Source organism: Hyposmocoma kahamanoa, unplaced genomic scaffold, assembly GCF_003589595.1.
Source record: "Hyposmocoma kahamanoa isolate Upper Pololo Valley unplaced genomic scaffold, ASM358959v1 81, whole genome shotgun sequence".
NCBI lineage: Eukaryota > Metazoa > Arthropoda > Insecta > Lepidoptera > Cosmopterigidae > Hyposmocoma > Hyposmocoma kahamanoa.
The window spans coordinates 10,385,655-10,404,733 of record NW_020654080.1 but is presented as its reverse complement, the minus strand read 5'-3'; the positions used below and the strand labels follow the sequence as shown (position 1 = coordinate 10,404,733).

Genomic DNA, 19,079 nt, shown 5'->3' with positions numbered 1-19,079 from the left:
CGCTTAATCGTTTTTCTAAACGATTTTTTAAGCTTCAAGCTAAAAAGCGTAGTGAAAAGCGTATTATAAGACACGCTTTTTTTAAAAAGCTACAACGTTTCAAAGTTTAAAAAAATAAGCAGTTTTTCCCATCTCTAGTCATAACAGGTAAAACGCACTGATCGAAAACTATTGTTTTCTAACTTTGCGGTGTGGGTGATGAGAAGAATCGACGTAGTTTTGCAAACGCTGTCCAACCAAGCTGGATCTTCCTGTTCTCCTTCTCGCTGGGCGCTGAAGAGGTCTAAGGTGTAGGTGGGATATGGGCCTCGAAAGCAATTGGGGGCGGGCAATTGATCCAGGGGACGCTATCGTATTTGAAAAAAAATCTGTTAGATTAATCTGTATATTTTTGTGTTAAATTAATGTAAAAAATTATTATTTTTGTGGTGGTGGGCGTTGTTTCTTATCTAGTATAATAATTTTCTTTTCTTGCTTAAGTGGGTACATGAAAAAGTTTGGGAACCTGTGTGTCCACCAACATTATAGTTAGAAATGAACAATTTACCCTTGTAGATGCCATCCTTTTTGAAATTGCTTCCGTGGCCGAACGGTTAACATCCTGGTCTGCCATGTCTCTACATGCCTCCATGTCCCGGCCCGACGGGAGAAATATTTGCATAGCCTATATTTAGTTCTCTCGTGAGTTTGGGTGTAATTTGTGGTTGTCTACGTATGTGTCCATGGCACCCGCCTCACAGGGTTTCCCTAGTGCGGGCTTACACAAAAAAAATATTATAGTGCCCTCCCTACCCAACAAGGTAACTATTACCTGTACAAGCAAGCCTGCACAGGGACCTTATCAGTCAGGTTCTGTTCCCAGATCAGCTCGTTAACACCTTGTATATATACAGTTGTATTTTTAAGTAAACTTTAGGTACTTTATATGCCAAATTTCATTAGTGCCCACGAATAACTAATAACTTGGCGAAATGGCTCTGTTTTGCTGTCCGCGCAATTAAAATTCTACGCAGACAAAGTCGCGGGCACCAGCTAGTAGAATACATATCTTGTATTAACAAGGAACTAAAATAAATCGGTTGTTCTTGACAGTCGTGTACAAAGTAACACATTCATCGGAAGGGCAAGGAAGCGAATGATTCTGAAATATATTAATAATTATAATATAATAATAACGCACACACTCAACATAGCCCCGCACTAGGGAAACCCTGTGTTGCGGGTCACATAAGATCCTTATATCGGAAATTTCTATTCGAGGTTCAAAATTTTATATGAAATGTAAATTTATTATACAGAACAGTATAATAAGTAGTATTTGCTTATTTGGATGATACAATTTCATGGAGTTCTTAATTTTTTTAAATAAGTTAATTCCTAAGACTGTTTCTACCTATATTTCAAAATAAATATTGTAAATATTTTGTGAATAAATATCTTAATTACAAAGAGCAACCCCCAACAATTTCGTATTGGTTTCGTCAGGAAGATGGCCTTACGAATCAATAGTAATATTTAATTATCGAGTTCTTAGGTTTTCGTGATTGTTACACATAGGAAATGAAACTAAATTTCCGGATTTAAATCGCGTATATTTGTTTTTTCAAACAAACCGTCGTTTCGGGCCCTTTACAGGTCTCATGGTCACGGTTGACTGAGGTGGTACAGTCTTCAACCAGTTATGTCTAATATTGATGCAACCGCCCTATTTTTTCACTATAGTTATGAATTAAATACCTTATTTTTAATTTTACAAAGAAAACATTCCAATTTACGCTACATTAAGTTTTACAAATTATTTTATTGAATGAATTTTTGTTAAGTTCAATTTATTATTAATTATTAATAGAAATTAGAATAAACTAAAACATATTAATTAGTACTGCAGTCTTATGTCTGTTTGGGATTTTTCATTAGAGGAAATACTGGATCCCAAACTGGTGGTACGGAGAAACTATCTTCCCTGTTGAAATTTGGATGTTTTTTAATTTCAATGGCCTCTCGCAGCATCCTAGGTAGATAACCGACTTCTTTTGCAAGGACCTGGGGTTTGTCAAACTTCATTGAATGTTTTAATGTTTATCCATGACACGCTCGCAGACTGCAGACTTGTTTACGCGACGGTGTTTGACATCAGCTATATGTTCTTTGACGCGGGTACAAATACTTCGCTTTGTTTAGCCAATATAAGAGAGACCGCACTCACAATCGAACTTGTAAACTCCTGCATCCTGTAAGGTGATGTTACATTTCACGGGTCTCAGGAACTGAGAAATCTTCCGATCTTGTCTGTAACACCTCTCACGTAAGGTAAGATGGCAGGTCTTTGCTCGACTATAATATTTAATTAATTTTGTGATTTCATGTAAAATTTGCTTACACATCTAATGAAGATACTCTGCACTTGATTGGAACCTTTAATTTGAAAATGTAAGGCTGCGTGATTTTGTCTGAAAAATGAAAATGAAAACTAATAACTCATAAATTCCAAATTTTGTGGTTTGTGTAGCCACCTTTCGCCATACGAAATGCATTATCTAAAATGTTGTATTTCATATAGTAATGCAATTAAGTTAAAAATATTAGCAAAATAAAATTCACTGAAGAAGAACAATGTTGAAATTATCTTCCTTCCTGTTCCATAGTGTTAAGTTGTTTTTATTGCTGTATGTTTTTAGGTTAAATTTTCTAAGGATATTCATTCTCACTTACTTAAAAATTAACATTCAATATTTCTCTATAACGTGAACAAATGTTAAAACATAACTCAAATTCTGCATCACGAGAAAATATTAATACTTAGTCTCCTTATTTACACTCTCAACAAACGATCACTTGCTGTCTGCAAATTTTCCTCTGTACCACGGTATCTCGCAACTGTATTTTCTGAACCGAAATGGTATTATATCTCTTAACAAACCCAAGAAACCAAGAAAGCGCTACGTAAATTAATGTTATGGTTTGAGAGTTAAGGATATCATAGTACGGGACTGAAATTTTCGGGTGGGGCTTTTACAAGCGCCGCCCAAATGCGCTTTCGGCCGCCCGCCTTGCGCAGACGCACTCAAATCATAAGCGTCCCGCATGATAGAGAATACACACCCCTGGAGTTGGCTTTCAGATAATAATTATTTTCAAAAATGTATCTATCATAGTGAAGTGTAAATTGTAACCTTTTATAAATGTGTTTGGTGCAATATTTTTTATAATAAAATGCCTAGAAAAAAAGTGAGATTGTCGTCCGTAGATAAACGGATGGAAGAAGTGGACGATGACGACTTTATGTTCGATGATAGTCAATCGAGTTCAGGTAAGGTAATATATATAATAATAAAATTTCAAATAATACTTATTTATATTTCATTGTTTTAGTCATAAAAATATGACACTATTTTTTTCGGAGCGAATCTGTTCTATTTTTTTTCGAACAAAACAAAGTTTCGGATTTTCACAAATATTATGGTCAGGGTTGACTCTATCCGAAAAGCCCGAAACGTTGGTTTGCATGACAAAACAAATATACGCAAATAATCAGTACAGAGTACCTACTAAAAAACTGACCTCAAAATTTCGTGAAATTACATCTATTTGCCTAGTTTTATTGAAATCGGTTACCGGAAGGTGCGTGAAGCCGGATTCATCCCTTAGTTTGCCACCCTTAGAGGACGAATATTTTCTTTAAGTTTAAATGGGACCACTTCCGAGGTATCCTATTTTCAACAAAAAAGAATTCGATCTTTGTATTAATATTTATAACAAACTAGTGGACTAATTTCACAAAAATAATTGAATATCAATTCAATAAAAATTTAAAAAAGAATTATCAGAATCGGTCCACAAATAACCAAATATGAGTTATCTCGTAACATACATACAAAAAATACAGTCGTATTTAGAACCTCCTCCTTTTTAACAATCGCGAGAACCTACGAATTCTACTTTGTTTTTGCTTACAAATTACTTAGTCTTCATTTTGTCTATTTCTTTGTGATCCTAACCCGACTGATAACCGGCAGCTCATGTTTTTATACTGTGTCGTATCGATGTAGGTATAAAGTGTGTATCTGTCGATCAAACATTTATTTTATGGGTTCCACTTACAAATCTGCTTAGAATGTGCAATTGGTTGCGTAAAGGATTAAAAATGTATTTTTTACGGTTGTAAAAGTCGTCTCAACCAAAAGTTGTTACTTTTAATATCATAAATGTCTTCTCCTCTCGGATGAATTAAAATTAACCTTGTATATTGTTTTGACCAGGTCGTAGCGGCCATGAGCCGCAGCATAGAAATGCGGCAAATGCTCGGGAGCGGGCCAGAATGAGGGTGCTTTCTAAAGCTTTTTGCAGGTAAGTTTTTAACAATCTCTATTCGTTTTTCAGTTTAGCGTACTGAGCGATCTGAATAGATCGCTAATCGGTATATCTTCGCTTAGAAAACCTGTCCATAGCAGCTGCAGAGCTTCAAATCGCAAAGATTTGAGTGGCACTACCACTGCGCTCGGTATCCTGAGAAATAACTTGACAAGTTCATATTTTTTTCAGACAAATTGGTAATTTCACCAACACCCTTACTTACCCTTCAAAACCGACATGCAGTAATGCTCACATTACCGCTTGGTGGCAGAAATACGTAATTTGGCAATATTTCCCTGTACGAACTCTTTGACAAGGAGCTCTACTGCTACTCAAGTCGAAAATAGACGGTTTTTTCCTTTAAACGTTACTTAAATCAAAATAAAACAGGAATATAAAAAAAAATTACCAACACAATGTAATTATTTGTAAATAAATAAATATTATAAATAAAATACCTGTTCCAACACCTCTAAGACCAAACTACTAATAATAAAATCGCCTTACATTAAATCCACAGAGATAAAAAGCATCGTGGCACGTAATCATAATTGTCTTCACTACCCAAAAACTGGTAGCTGCGAGTGCCCTTGTATAGATGTTGTAAATGGCCAGACTTATCTCGGTTTACAAATAGGTCATAACTTTAATTGGAGTAGCCATATAGAATATATTTGTAATAAACTGAGGCAATTTTTGGCTAATATGATAATATTAAAGAAAAGAATCCCCTTTAAAGTCAAACTAATGCTTTACAACTCGTTAGCAGAATCGTATATTCAGTATGGTTTATGTAGCTACGGTCGTACCTTTAACTCATACTTAAATAAAATATATAACCTACAAGTTAATATTCTAAGACACATTGTATCAAATAAAATCCGACTTCAAATGAAGGATAATGATATTGGTCTTTTCAAACATTGTAGAATCTTACCTGTTTATACCCAATTAAAGTATGTTTTTAAAATCTATGTTTTTTAACAACGATCTTAAACAAGTAATACATCACCCCGTGTGTACGCGAGCGATGGCTGGGGACCAGTTGCTAACGAGTCGCGCGAATAATGTGTACGGCGAAAGAACATCTACCTACCTTCTTCCCCGACTTATTAATAAGTTACCACTGGAACTACGAAATACCTTAACAACCATTAATATAAAACATAAACTTAAAGATTACTTTGTACAAAACTTAAAAAAATGTGATGAACATTTAATATAATAGGATGAATGTATTTACCCAATCTTATTAATTTTAATAACATATATATTATAGATTATTTATACAAATTACTTAAATATTTACACTTAAATATAAGCTTCTGCTAGCATGTTCAAATTTGTATTGTGTAGATACAGGTCGCATTATGACAAACCTTAGTGGTTTAAAATGCGATTAGAAACATATTTGTGTATTTTGTCCTTTGTACAATAAATAAATAAAAAAAAATAAAAAAATAATAGCTTGAAAAACCTTGTGTAATACCTAAACGATGTTTTTTACTCTCATTCAAAATTATTCTAAATGACTTGAACTGTGTTGTTTGCTAAGCGACCGTAGACGCATGGTTCATTTTCTAGTTTTAACAGAAATTTAATCAACCATTGTACACTTAAAACAATGTGATTGATATAAACAAGATGTTATTTAATGTAATCGTATATAACTTGTTTCCTAGAAACATGTTTTGAGCGTACCAAGTGCATGACCGCAGCCACAATTTCAATGATTGCGGCAACCATTTTAAGGAATGAAGTGAACCATGTTGTGATTTAGTCCAGCAAGTATTTTGATAGGCTATGATTAAAGTCAATATAATTTGAGTGTAAAAATAAAATTGAAAATGTGTACAACCTTTTCGTACTTTTTCAGTCAATACGATATCTATATATAAATAGCTTCTATTTATATTTATAATACCTTATTGAAAGAAATTAATATTAATAGTACATTATGATACAAGTGTGCTAAGTTGGTCATTACACACGAGGCGTTATTACTCGCGCGGGCCGCAGGCGAGCGCGATAAGAAAGCCGAGAGTGTAATGATCAAAGCACACGTGTTTCATACGACGTTTTTCAACACATTTGCGAGGAAAATGAAACAAACTTGAGTAAAATGGAAATGAAAAATAGCTTTATTTGGCATTAATTATACAGATACACTGAATACTATATTAAGCTCACGTTAATGTAAATAATATTATTCTATTCTATACTATATCTATCAATAGCAATTAATTAAGAGTCTCCAAAGCCTATCAAAGTCATTGTATCTTGATTTTATCAAAAATGTAGTTATTTAAATTTAATTATTAAAACAATTGTTAAATGTACAATTTTCAAAATGGTAACGTGCAGTTTTGTTAGGCATTTGAACCGTCTGTGTGATATTATTTGTTACTATTTCATTATTGTCTTCTTGCGTAAAAGTCGGTGATACGGGTTCATTGTGTACAAATATGGATGAAAGTGGTGGTGGTTCATTTAAAGACTCAGAAATAGACAACCTAGGTAACAAATAACTTGTATCACGGGAGGTGGATGGCTGCGGTTCAGGACACATCTTCTTAACCTGGGGCTCCAGATTTATAGCGTGGGTTATTTGAGTACATATGTTGGACTTATTTCGAACTGAATCTTCAACATAAGACTCAGCAACTGTGCTAGATCGCCAGCCACCATGACGCTTTAAAGTAAGCAAATCAGCTCCCGAGTCAGCTAGCAATGTAGCTGATGTTCTTCGGAAACTATGCCCAGTGTATAAATCCGGGTCGGGTAGATTTAAAAACTTGGCAATTTCTTTAGGCATTGCACCAAATTTATTAATGCCTATTGGCTGAGCCACGCATCTACCCTATCGGATTTTGCCTTATCTGTCCTAAGCGCTTCGTACTTTTTTACTATGTCGTAAAATGGACCGTGAATGGCAAACGATCTCGGTACCTTATTTTTAGTGTTGTTAATTTTAATCAAAAGCATTTGGCCATGAGTTTCTACGTCTTTTGCCGTTACTTCGCTTAGTTCTTGGCGTCTACACGCGCCAGTGACACCAAATATCATTGCAACCTGTAAAGAAATTAAAAATATAGGTATTTTCGCAAATATAATACAAGAAAAATGAAAACATAAAAAAATTAAGGTTTAATACGATCAACTGACCTTTGTTGCTAAATACTGATAATCGGGGGCTTCTTTTAAAAACTTTTCGACGTCAGTTGGCGAAAGTACCTTCGATTTTCTTGCAACATACCCATCAGAGCGTCTCTTTAAAAATGCCGTCAGATTTGAATAGCTTTTTATGTCTATGTTATTCTTGTTCTTTACTGTGGTCTTTAACATAGAATAAATGCACCAGAGCGAGCTGGGCTTAAACCTATTCGCCAGTTCATTAAAATAGGCAAGAAAAACATTTTCTGAAAACGAAGACGCTTTTTTGTTGGTTTTCCATTGTATAAAAGTTTCATATGCAGCCATGTATTTTTCTCTGGATTTCGAAGGTAATAAACTGTCACTTGCGTTTTGTGCCTCTGTGAGGATTTCGGGCGGTGTTAAATCCATCAAAATGTTTTCTTCCGTGCTTGAGCAGGACATTTTAAACACCTAGGTAATTATCTAACACACAGCGTATATAAATGTTTCGAACGTATCAATGGAAATTGGCGCGCAGAGTTATTTTTTCTGCGCCTGGCGCCGCGGCGCGGATATGCGCGCGCAGGTGCTTCGGCAATAATGAGACTTAGGTGAAATTCCTAAACAGCCAATGCGAAATAATATAAATATGTCCTTATTTCACTCAAATTCGTGTAAAATATTATCCAAAATAAGTAATTTTATTCAATTAAAGTTTTATAGGTGTATATTGTGTATGTTTTTCTATATTTATCACATCAAATAAGAAATATAAATTTATTAATAAAAATATTATTTGTAAGGTAAGACTACACAACCGTATTAAACAGAAATAAAAAAAAAACTGTGACCCTGTTTGTTTGGGATTACTGTCATTGTAATTTGAATCTTATAATATGTAGGTTAGAGCTGTTTTTTTAATAGACCAAGTTAATTTCAAAGACATAACCCGGATAATTTAAGAATGCATAGTTTTAAAACATAGGCCTTGTTGTGAGATACATCTTAATCCGGTTAAGCCTATACTTATTACACACACGTTTTGTAATATAATTACAAACGCGTGTTCAATAGCTAGGTTTATGAGCCTAAAAGCGATACAATAAGAAGCCCGTTACGAGCAAATGTGTTGAAAAAGTTATTATAATACAAACTACATTTAAGTACAATTTGCTATACCCTATGATACTATTATTTACATGTAACATCTGTACTTATAGCATGGTTACAATAAATTATATTATATCTGTCTTAATACTATTGCTATTTCTTTAGAAGTCGCTATTTAGATGAATTTAAATTGGCGTTTTAATTTTGATGAAATAAACACTGTCTCACTATATAAGAATACTCGAAGAATATAAAACAAATAAAAATCAATCGTTAAAGATTTTAATGTCAACTATCTAAGAGTAACGAGAAGTCTATTTGACAAGATACCTAAGTATAAGTATGAGCGGTTACACACAGCGACTTTACACTTGGGATTTATAGACGATTGCATCGATGCAATCGTGAGTTTGCATCGATGCAATCGTCTATAAATCGCAAGTTTTCAAGTTTGCGTTTCAAGGACGCGCGTTTGCATCGCTACCAAAAGTCGTCGTGTGTAACCACTGTTAATATGAATTATAAGATTTTTTCACCGATGTCTTTTTTAAGGTTAGAAAGATTTGCTTTATTTTTTTTTTTTTTTAACTTTTGACATGCTGAGATATATTCGATGGTCTTAAATCTTACCTTTATGTAAAAACTTGCACTTTTCTATGTCACAGGCTAAAAACAACCTTACCGTGGGTACCGGCGGATACTAAGCTATCAAAGCTGGATACATTACGACTCGCTGCTTCCTACATAGCGCATTTACGAGCTCTACTACACGAGCCTAGGTCAGCGCACACGCCGCCGCATCCTTTAAGCCTCGTAAGTCTTTTTCTTAGAGTACCTATTTGACGGCATGATTGACCACGTTTTGTTGTTTTAAGTGTGTATTCTACTTACCTTTTACCTCCTTCTGTTATTTCTTGTTTATTATTATTTTTTTATTTTATAATAATATAATTGTTCAATATAAACTTTATAAGATAAATAAATAAATAAAAAGCCACATGTGATCTTCAAAAGTGCATTTATGACGTGAAAATCATAAAAATAATAGGAAACAAATACCTGAAATACGTGAAACAAATCATGAAATTGTGCAATACATAATGAAAGTGAAATTGTATGATTTCTGTGTTTAAGCATATAGTATTATGCAATTGTTGCATAATGAGGGTTGGTTAAAGTCGAGTATCGTGTTTTTGTTGGTTACTCGGCAAAGCCTCGTGGCCTAAGTAATGGGTACGAGATTTTAAGTCCTAATTATGTAATCATTGCATACAATACTTTTTCTCTTAGTTAATAAAATAATGAATCACAACCAGTATTGAATGTAGGTATATTTTGTTAACAAACCATGATAACGAAAACCAAGTAAACCCTACAAAACAAATAAACAAAAGAGGTAGAATAGAAGTGGCCAAATACCACTTATATTTTAATCTTAATTTTTTTTTAATGAAGGTTTAAGGCATGGTTGCAAAGTCTTTACGCCAATTTAATAAATCAGGAGGCAGTAGAGCGTTTGTGTAGCGCCATATTTGATATTTTAATTAGCAAAAGTACCACGTTTTTTAAAACTTTTGTGTACAGAACTACAATACTCATTATAGCATTGTGTATATTGGTTATATAATGAAATTTTTCAGGTCAGTAGCCAGTACGATGGACAATCGAATTCTGATTCAGAACTAAAAAGAGGGTCTTTGTGATATGGTTTATAAAATTATGAGTGACAGATTAAAGTGCAGTAATCGACTAATTATTAGTACATTCTTTAAACCTCTTTTTGGAAAAGTTGTCATTATGCCGATGTGGCCTTATTACACCAAGGGTGCTGCTATATCTTACGCAACACCTAAACTTTATTATGAAGAAGTAAGGATATTTCTCAAAGTTAATAACGTGAATAACATAATCCATGACAATGGAATAATATATTAGCATCAAATAAAAACGGTTTAGTATACCTGAATCCAATAAAAAATAGCAATAACAAGCAAGTCGTGACTATAAGAAATTGTGTCCCATTTGTCACAAAATTGTAAAGTCAATCACGCGATTGTTCACAATCTTTCTCCGTCACATTTGTCTCTTAGTTAGATAATTTATCAGGAAGCACGTAGAGAAGTCTGCCTTCATGAATCAATGACAAAATTACCGAAAACACGTGCATTTTCGAAATGGCACCCTTGTTGTTAATAAGGCCACATCAGCAAAACTACAACTTATCAGGAGAGAGTTTTAAGATTATACGGACGAAATTAATCGTTAACTTTTTTATGCTTAAACAGGACAAAGAGAGAAAATTTCACATATATATAGTTTATTTCATGTAGGTAGTTTTAATTGTCACAACTTTCATGTGATAAAAGCACTTTTGTCGTATGAACGCCTATGAGTTTGTTATATGCCAAGGTTACGAAGTATCTGTATTAATAATAATAAGTTCTTCCGTTACTCTAAGAATTTGAAAACAGTACCTACTAATTGAAACATGGATTTTGACAAGCACTTTGAAAATCAGGCTTACTTTCAACAACTTCAAGTCATCGGGGTGGGTTACTGACATTTTATCCTTTCCTTCTTCTTCTTATCATATCGATGGCAATATTATATTAATATGACACAGAAGTGACTGCCGCTACTCGCGTCACTAGTAGTAGCTACCATGCTGAAGTGTGGGACATGTTTCCCATCGTGATGAAACGATTTGTCAATTGGCGTAATGTACCGATTGCTGGCCAAGGTGTCCCAGACGTAGAGCGGACACGAACAGTACGCTATTGCGAGGAGGCTCTTTTCATGCACCCCATTATTATCCTTTCCTGAAACGAGACTGGTGGGTATAGAAATATAATAAAAAGAAGATAAATACGTTACTTTAATTCACCGTCAAACGAAAGTGCCAAAATTTCACAAACAATTTACGGCTAAAAAAGCTGTAACACATTAATAGCCGCGGCTGAAATGATCACACATTTACTGATAATTTATTCCCTGTCACACTTGTCATCTCGGTAATTCGTCGGAACCGCCACGGGACATGCCTATTGATGCCGCTATGAATCAGGGCCCGGATTTGGAGCTGTTGACGGGTATTGTATTCGTGATCAATTGGAGTTAAACTTTTCTTATTTATTTATTTCATTAGGGAGAATAACAGCTTATTATTGCTAGGTTACATCTAAATGTATAAAACAGAACAAAGCTAAGTAAGTTATCCTCAAATCACACTAACGAGTGAGATGTGTACATCAACTACATTATATCGTACACCATATATAATATATAAATAATATAATGATACCTACACTAATATTAAAATCTTAATTTATTTAAAGGTGATTTGGCTTAAAATGTTAGTTTATGAATTTGATCTAGGTACGTGCAATACGCATTGAATTTTCGTATGTGTTAAAGGACAAAAAGAAATACGTACAATATTATGTTTATCTATTTGATTAACCAAAGTAGTTATGTCTATGAATATGATAGAGCCAGTCCATCAATCACTGATAATAGGCCTTCAATGAAATCATCATTAATAATGACAAGTACAATAAAAAGAAAGAAAAACTCAGTGATTTTTTTTTTAATAGACAGATGATATTCGCACCCTTCTTGGTATTATAATAAGGCCACACGTGCAAAATGACAACTTTTCAGGAGAGATGTTTCAAGATTCTACGAATGAAATAAATCGATAACTTTCTGATGTTGAAATAGTAGAGTTATAAAATATCGATTTCAAGATCGAGATTGGAAATGAAACTATATTTTTGGACCTAAACCAAGTACCTATATTTATTTTCTGCATCTGTCATTTTTACGTCAGTCAACCGTGACCATGAGACCAGTAAAGAGTCCAAAATATTTCTTTCTCAGAAAAAGCAAATATAAAATAAGCAATTTAGATCCGAAAAAAATAATTTTAATTTGTAAAGAGTTATTAAATTTCACATTTTCATAATTTGTTTCGTGTAGTTCGTATTATTATTATGACTTGCACGTGATAATAGCATTTTTGACGTATGATCGCATGTGGCTTTACTTGAGCAACATAGCTTACCTACCTACCTATCATAAAACAAATCTTCTATCTACTAAATCCAACCCTGAAAGTACGGTACGCGTGGCAAGCATTTGCTAAACGCCACTGCGTCGTCGCGGATTAGCGGACACGTTCCGCGAAGGCCCTATGCCTGATTGATGGCGGTATTAAGTCAGATTGCTTGCAACTGCATGAACAATGGCGAATACAAAAAGTTAACTGATGGTACTAGAATACAAGATTTTATTTTTATAGCAAATGTAGGAACGAACAAGTCGTGCACCTCGTGGTAAGTGACACGCCTATCCATAACAGTTGCAGTGCTATTCAGAGCTTTAAATCGCAAAGATGTGAGGTGCAAGGGAATGCAGTGTGCATTGCGCCCATCCTATATCTATGATTGCGCCATTGCGCCCGTCACCCTGAGAAATAAGTTGACAAGTTCACATGCCTGTACCTTTCACCATCACTCTTACCCTTAAAAATCGGAATGCGGTAATGCTCACGTTACAGCTTGGCGGTTAGGTGGCAGTATTTCTCTGGACGAACTCATTAACAACAAACTCTACTGCTACTACAGGTCCCTTGGTCAAGGCTTTTATGTTCTCTCTGCCTTTTATCTGGTCTTAATTAGTTCATTAATAATAATAATAAAATTTCTTTATGAGGGTCACTACCGCTGCGTCCGTCCTAAGACAAAAGTGACAAGTCCCATGTGCCTGTAATTTCATTAGTACCCTTATTCTTCAGAACCGATACGACTTAAAAGTCGCGTATAAGCTTGACTTTTACTAATGTAAAATAGACACAAGTTTGACCAGGACCTCTTATTTATCAGGAATCGACCTCAGGAATTTTATTTATTATTCATTACCACGTATAAATAATAAAAAAGATTCCTAATTATAACTTTATTTATTGTTAAAAAAGACCGACATGAAAAGCTCGTGGAATTACATCTATTTGCCAAGTTTTATTGAAATCTGTTACCGGAAATTTGTGAAACCGGATTCATCCCCTAGTTTGCCACCCTTATAATTGGAATAATTTCTTCAAGTTTAAATGGGACCTGTACTGAGGTACCCTTTTTCCAACAAAAAAAGAGTCATCAAATCGGTTAACAAATTCCTGTGCAATCGAGTAACATACAAAAACAATACAGTCGAATTGAGAACCTCCTCCTTTTTTGACATCAGTTAACAAATTAATATTTATTTGTCTAATGACAACATCACATACATTGCTCTGATCCGAAAGTAAGTGGCTAAACTTGTGTTATGAAAATCGGAAACAACGATGACGGTACCACAAACACCCAAACAAGACAATATGGAAAAGTTTTTTCTTCATAGACCAGGTCGGAGCCGAACCCGGGACCCGGGATACTTTGAAAACCGGGGCGCAAGCCACTCGACCACTGAGGTCGTCCATGTAATGTTAAGCATTTATTTAGCAAATGTCAATTCACTCTCGATTTTTCCTTTCTTTTTAAAGTCAGGAAAATCTCGTGATACCTTCCATCCAAAACGAATGTAGAACTAAAACTTGACGGTGTTCCGTCTCTAAAAATAAATATATTTGTTTAAATACATCGTATTTATTTAAGATTAATTTGTTCAAAATGCTTATTATAGATATAAAGTAATCATTAACGCTCAGCAAATATGGTCAGATATTTTTTAAGGTAACAGAGTTTGAGCATAGACACTACCTACTACCACTATCCAGGACAAGTTTTGGTCTTTGTCATAAAAGACTGAAGAAGAAGAATGAAAATCATAACAAGTGGTCAACCTACATATAAAAGTCCTTTCAACTTAAACTCAAATATTTACAGGAAGAGTTTAAAACAAAAAAGGTTACAAAAACAAACGAAAAGCGTTTAACGGGTTGTGCGCGCGCTGACCAAAAGTTTGCAGCTGTTGAGCGTATAAATAAAATTTATCTCCGGACGTTAAGAGCTAACGTTTATTGTTTTCTTCTTTGTCTTGTTTACTTGACTGTGTTTCAAATAAGGGTTGGTTAGTCCGTAATGTGAACTCTTCAAAGTTTAGTAAGCTTTAATATAACATTAAATAGGTACCAAAGTGTGTACATAATACGACTTAAGTTACTTGTTACTGTACTGTACTTATTACGACTCTACATTATTATAAATTATATCAATGAACTTGCCTTAAGTGGACGTATATTATATCAGTTTTACACGTGAATAATAGAATTGAATTTAGATTTCGACTTGAGATATTTTTTTATAAGATTGCCCAACAATATTCCTCAGAAGTAAGCGTGCTGGCTTCCGTAGACACCGTTTTACAACCTGCCGCATGCCATCGCGAACTTAAAAGTTTTGGAGGCACATTTCTCTGTCACACAATCGACAATAGGACCTCCCTTTCCCTTATATGATTTAGGGTCCTTCAAACGAGCGTGAAGAGGCATCTTATACACATGCAGGATGGAGGTGACTAGAGCGATAATTGTATCAACACGGCACTAGGCTCCTTCATGGTCAGGCGTAGTAGAGTCATCTGTCTCTCACATATAAAAGATAAAAACCAACATTCACTGGCGTTTACCGCGTATACAGCCAAAGAGTGGAAGTAGCAGTAGAGCTCCTTGTGAAAGAGTTTGTCCAGAGAAGTACTGCCACCTTACCTATTTCTGCCACCAAGTAATGTGAACAAACAGTGTTTCGATTTTAAGGAAAGGGTGCAGGTAAAATTACACTCGCATGAGACTTGTCAACTTGTCTTAGGATGACGGGCGCAGTGGCAGTGCCTCTCAGATCTTTGTGATTTAAAGCTCTGATTGACACAGGAACTGTTACCAATAGACGTGTCGCTTACCACCAGACGCACGACTTGTACTTTCCTCACTTTGTGTCATAAAAAGAAATTGCTGATATCCGTATTTTCTGAACGATACAAAACTCAATTAGTTTACGGTCAAAGTCAAACAGACATTACATCATTAGACGATTTGTGTGAGTGCGGCGAAGTTGGCAATTTGAATCACATCTTTATAAATTGCTCTAGAAATCTTTTCCAATCCTTCTATCTTTTGTTATTGTCCAATAACTCGTCTGCAACTTATCCCTCTAGATTTATTTTAGAAAGAAATATAAACATTTATCTGTTGTAATGGTACTATATATAAAGTAATTGTAATATTAAGTTAATAATTACAATAATAACGCGCACACACACATAGTGGGTATCATGAACACACACATAGACAACCATAAATTACACTCAAACTCACGAGAGAAATAAATATAGGCCATACTAATATTTCTCTCGGAACGAGAATCTAACCTGAGACCTCTGCGTGGCAGTCCGGCATGATAACCGTTCGGTCACAGAGGCAGTTACAGTTTATTGAATATCACGATGTTGCACTATCATGATATGCAATTATTTTACTACTTCATTGTAATTACTAATATAAAAATAATAATGAACGAACGAAAAATAATAATAAAAAAAATATTACGAACACTGTGAAACATTCCATTAATCCGGCTAGATTCACACCAGCGCCTTCAGCATACCGTGTCTGGCGCTCTCCCAACTGAGCTACGGAACCACGGATATGTAATGTTCTGTGTACGAAACAAACCCAGCACTTTACGAATTTTTGTATGTGCTTGTTGCAGATCTTTGTTTTTGGTTTTTTTAACGAGTTTTTGCCATAGCGCCGTCTATGAGAAATCTATGAAATTATAGTTGATTTGTATATTTGTTCTTCGCCTGATCCCTTTTTTTTCACTCTTTCTCCTTCCAAATCCTTAATTATTAACTTAATTATTATTAATCTATTTTAGACTCTCGCCTCTCCCAAGGCCTAAAAGATTAATTTTGAATTTTTAAATGGGAGACGCGGTTTTTCCCGGCACTGGCATAGTCGGTCGGGGTCAGTGACTCAGGTTCAAGAACCGGCGAACAATATGTGCCGTATCGAGCAGGACCAACCGCCTCAAGCTGTTAGAAAGGCTGACTGGAATTAACCCATTTGCGGACAAAACAAATTATTATTATTATAAGTTTGCCCGTTATAAAAACAAGTCATAAAGCTTATAAGAGGCTGACACTCTAATAGGGAAAAGCCAAGAAAAAAGACTGTCTTTAATAAAAATTTCAAAAAACATGCTAAAAATCTCCACTGTTTAAAATTTTAATTTAACCCAAATATTCATTTTCTCCGCATCGACCTTTTGGATTTCTCCGAACCGGAACACGTGTTCGCCAGAGCTAGATACAACCGAAAGTGTTTGTTTGTTTGCATAAAAAGTGCGGTCAAGTGTGTGTCGCAATAAAATCCGCTTCGTCCTCAATACGATGTTTATGTTACTGGGGGGTCTCCCAAGGGAGGTATATGGGTCCGAAATATTTTATAATACATATAATAATTTAAAAAACAACACACTAAGGCATTAATATGATTACAGCATATTTGCACAGATTTTGATGAAATGGCCTCTCTGAATAAAATTGGTCCTACATTTCTATGTAGCATGGCAGTGGGAACTGCCCTTGTATAAATAAATGTATGTAATTAATAACTCACAGTTGTAATATCGTTCCGTACCACTTGTACCATCGTTCAATACCACCAACGTTTATAAGTATTTCGCGAAGGAAAAATATTCAGATTTCAGACTTCGTTTTACGTCTTTACCCGTAGTAAAAAAAACGAATTACCTTTGTAACGAACGCAATTCCTAGATTTTGCCGTCGCGGTTTCGTATTTAGGTTTCAAGATTTTATTTCTTACTAAGAATCTTCTTTCTTACAAAGAAATCCATTCACTTAACAACTTAACACGAGAAAAAAATAACAAAATACGAGCACAATTGAAATAAAAAGCGACACAGATTAAGCATAAAAATTATTCTACAATTTAAATAGTTACTTATTTAAAGTTTTTTTTACAATACCAAGTGACGGGACGAACAAGTTGTCCGCCTGGCATGTTGTCTTACAGGCACTGCCACTGCGCCCGCCACCCTGAGACATAAGTTGAACTCCCTTAATCATTTTAAACCGGAACGCAGTAATGCTCATATTATTGCTTGACGGCAGAAATAGGTAAGGTGGCACTTCCCTGTTCTTCGTATTTACCTGGACGAACTCTTTCACAAGGAACTCTACTGGTTTTAAAAAAGTTGAGTTGGTTCCTATTTGAAGGTAGTTCTCTCTGACTTTCATTATTATGAATGAATACACCAGATAAAAGCGAAAGAGAACAGAACCGTGTCCAAGGGACCTGTAAGGAGACCCAAAAAATTGGCTGCTTTGAAAAAATATATATATACGATTTAGATCCGAAAAAAAAGGTTTCATTTAAAATGTGTAAAAATCGGGTAAACCTAATAACTCAATATTAAAACATTTTGGTTAATTTGCAAATTGAACTACGGAGCAGGTGCATAACTACTGAATCAACGAGACCATCACCTATCTGCTCTTATCAGGTATTGTGTAAGTTATTAATTAGCAATTTTTTGTTTCCAGGCGTGGCCGTTCGCCTTTCAGCACGGTGGATCGTTAGGTTGCACGATTTCTCAAAGGTGGAACGTAAATTCGCAATCTATAGATTCCTCAAACAGAAATACCCAAAACAGAGAACCTATTCAAAACAGAATGAGCTGTGAATATGGACAAGAATATGAAAACGACTACGAGGATAGAGCGTACGAAGAAACGAATGAATCGTGCGCACAATATTGCAATTACGGTTACAAAGAGAATTATTACGAAATGAGATCTTATTCTTCTGAGAATTTGGTGAATAATGTTTAATGTGAGTGATTTTGAATATATGAATTTCTTATCAGAAATATACGTACATTGTCTTTGTTTCATTTCACGATAAAAAAAATTCAGAAATAGTTTCGCGAAGATACGCTATCTCACTGTCTATAGGTATCGCAAAATTACAAGTTTTCAGGAGAGAAGTTTACAGATTTCACGAATTTAAATAGAAGATATATTTATTAATACAAATCCTAAATATTTCTTTTATGACATCAAATGACAGGACGAACAAGTCGTGCGCCTGATGGAAAGCTAACAGTTACAGTGCCACTCAGAGCTTTAAATTGCAAAGATCTGAAGGGCACTACCACTGGGCCCGTCACCCTGAGACATAAGTTGACAAGTCCCATGTGCCTGTAATTTCACCAGCCTCCTTACCCTTCAAAACCGGAACACAGCAATGCTGACATTACTGCTTGGCGGCAGAAATGGGTAACGTGGCAGTACTACCCTGGGCGAACTCTTTCACAAGGAGCTCTACTGCTACGAAATAGGAGATATAGTTATTATTATAAATCCCTTCAGGCATACTAGGCACCTTTCATCATCTTCTATTATGCGCACAGCCCAGGAATGGAATACTCTGCCTGGGACTGTATTTCCGAGCTCATACACCC

The 19,079-nt window shown here is 34.9% G+C and overlaps 1 protein-coding gene across 1 annotated transcript; it reads left to right on the top strand.

Annotated features, from left to right (window-relative positions):
* Positions 1-3,083: 3,083 nt before the first annotated feature.
* Positions 3,084-18,447, top strand: LOC113234135 (basic helix-loop-helix transcription factor scleraxis). The gene is made up of 4 exons (XM_026469400.1): positions 3,084-3,310; positions 4,260-4,347; positions 9,264-9,411; positions 18,160-18,447. Exons 1-4 carry the CDS (start codon positions 3,214-3,216, stop codon positions 18,445-18,447), a joined length of 621 nt encoding a protein of 206 aa, XP_026325185.1. The 5' UTR covers positions 3,084-3,213.
* The last annotated feature ends 632 nt before the right edge of the window (positions 18,448-19,079 follow it).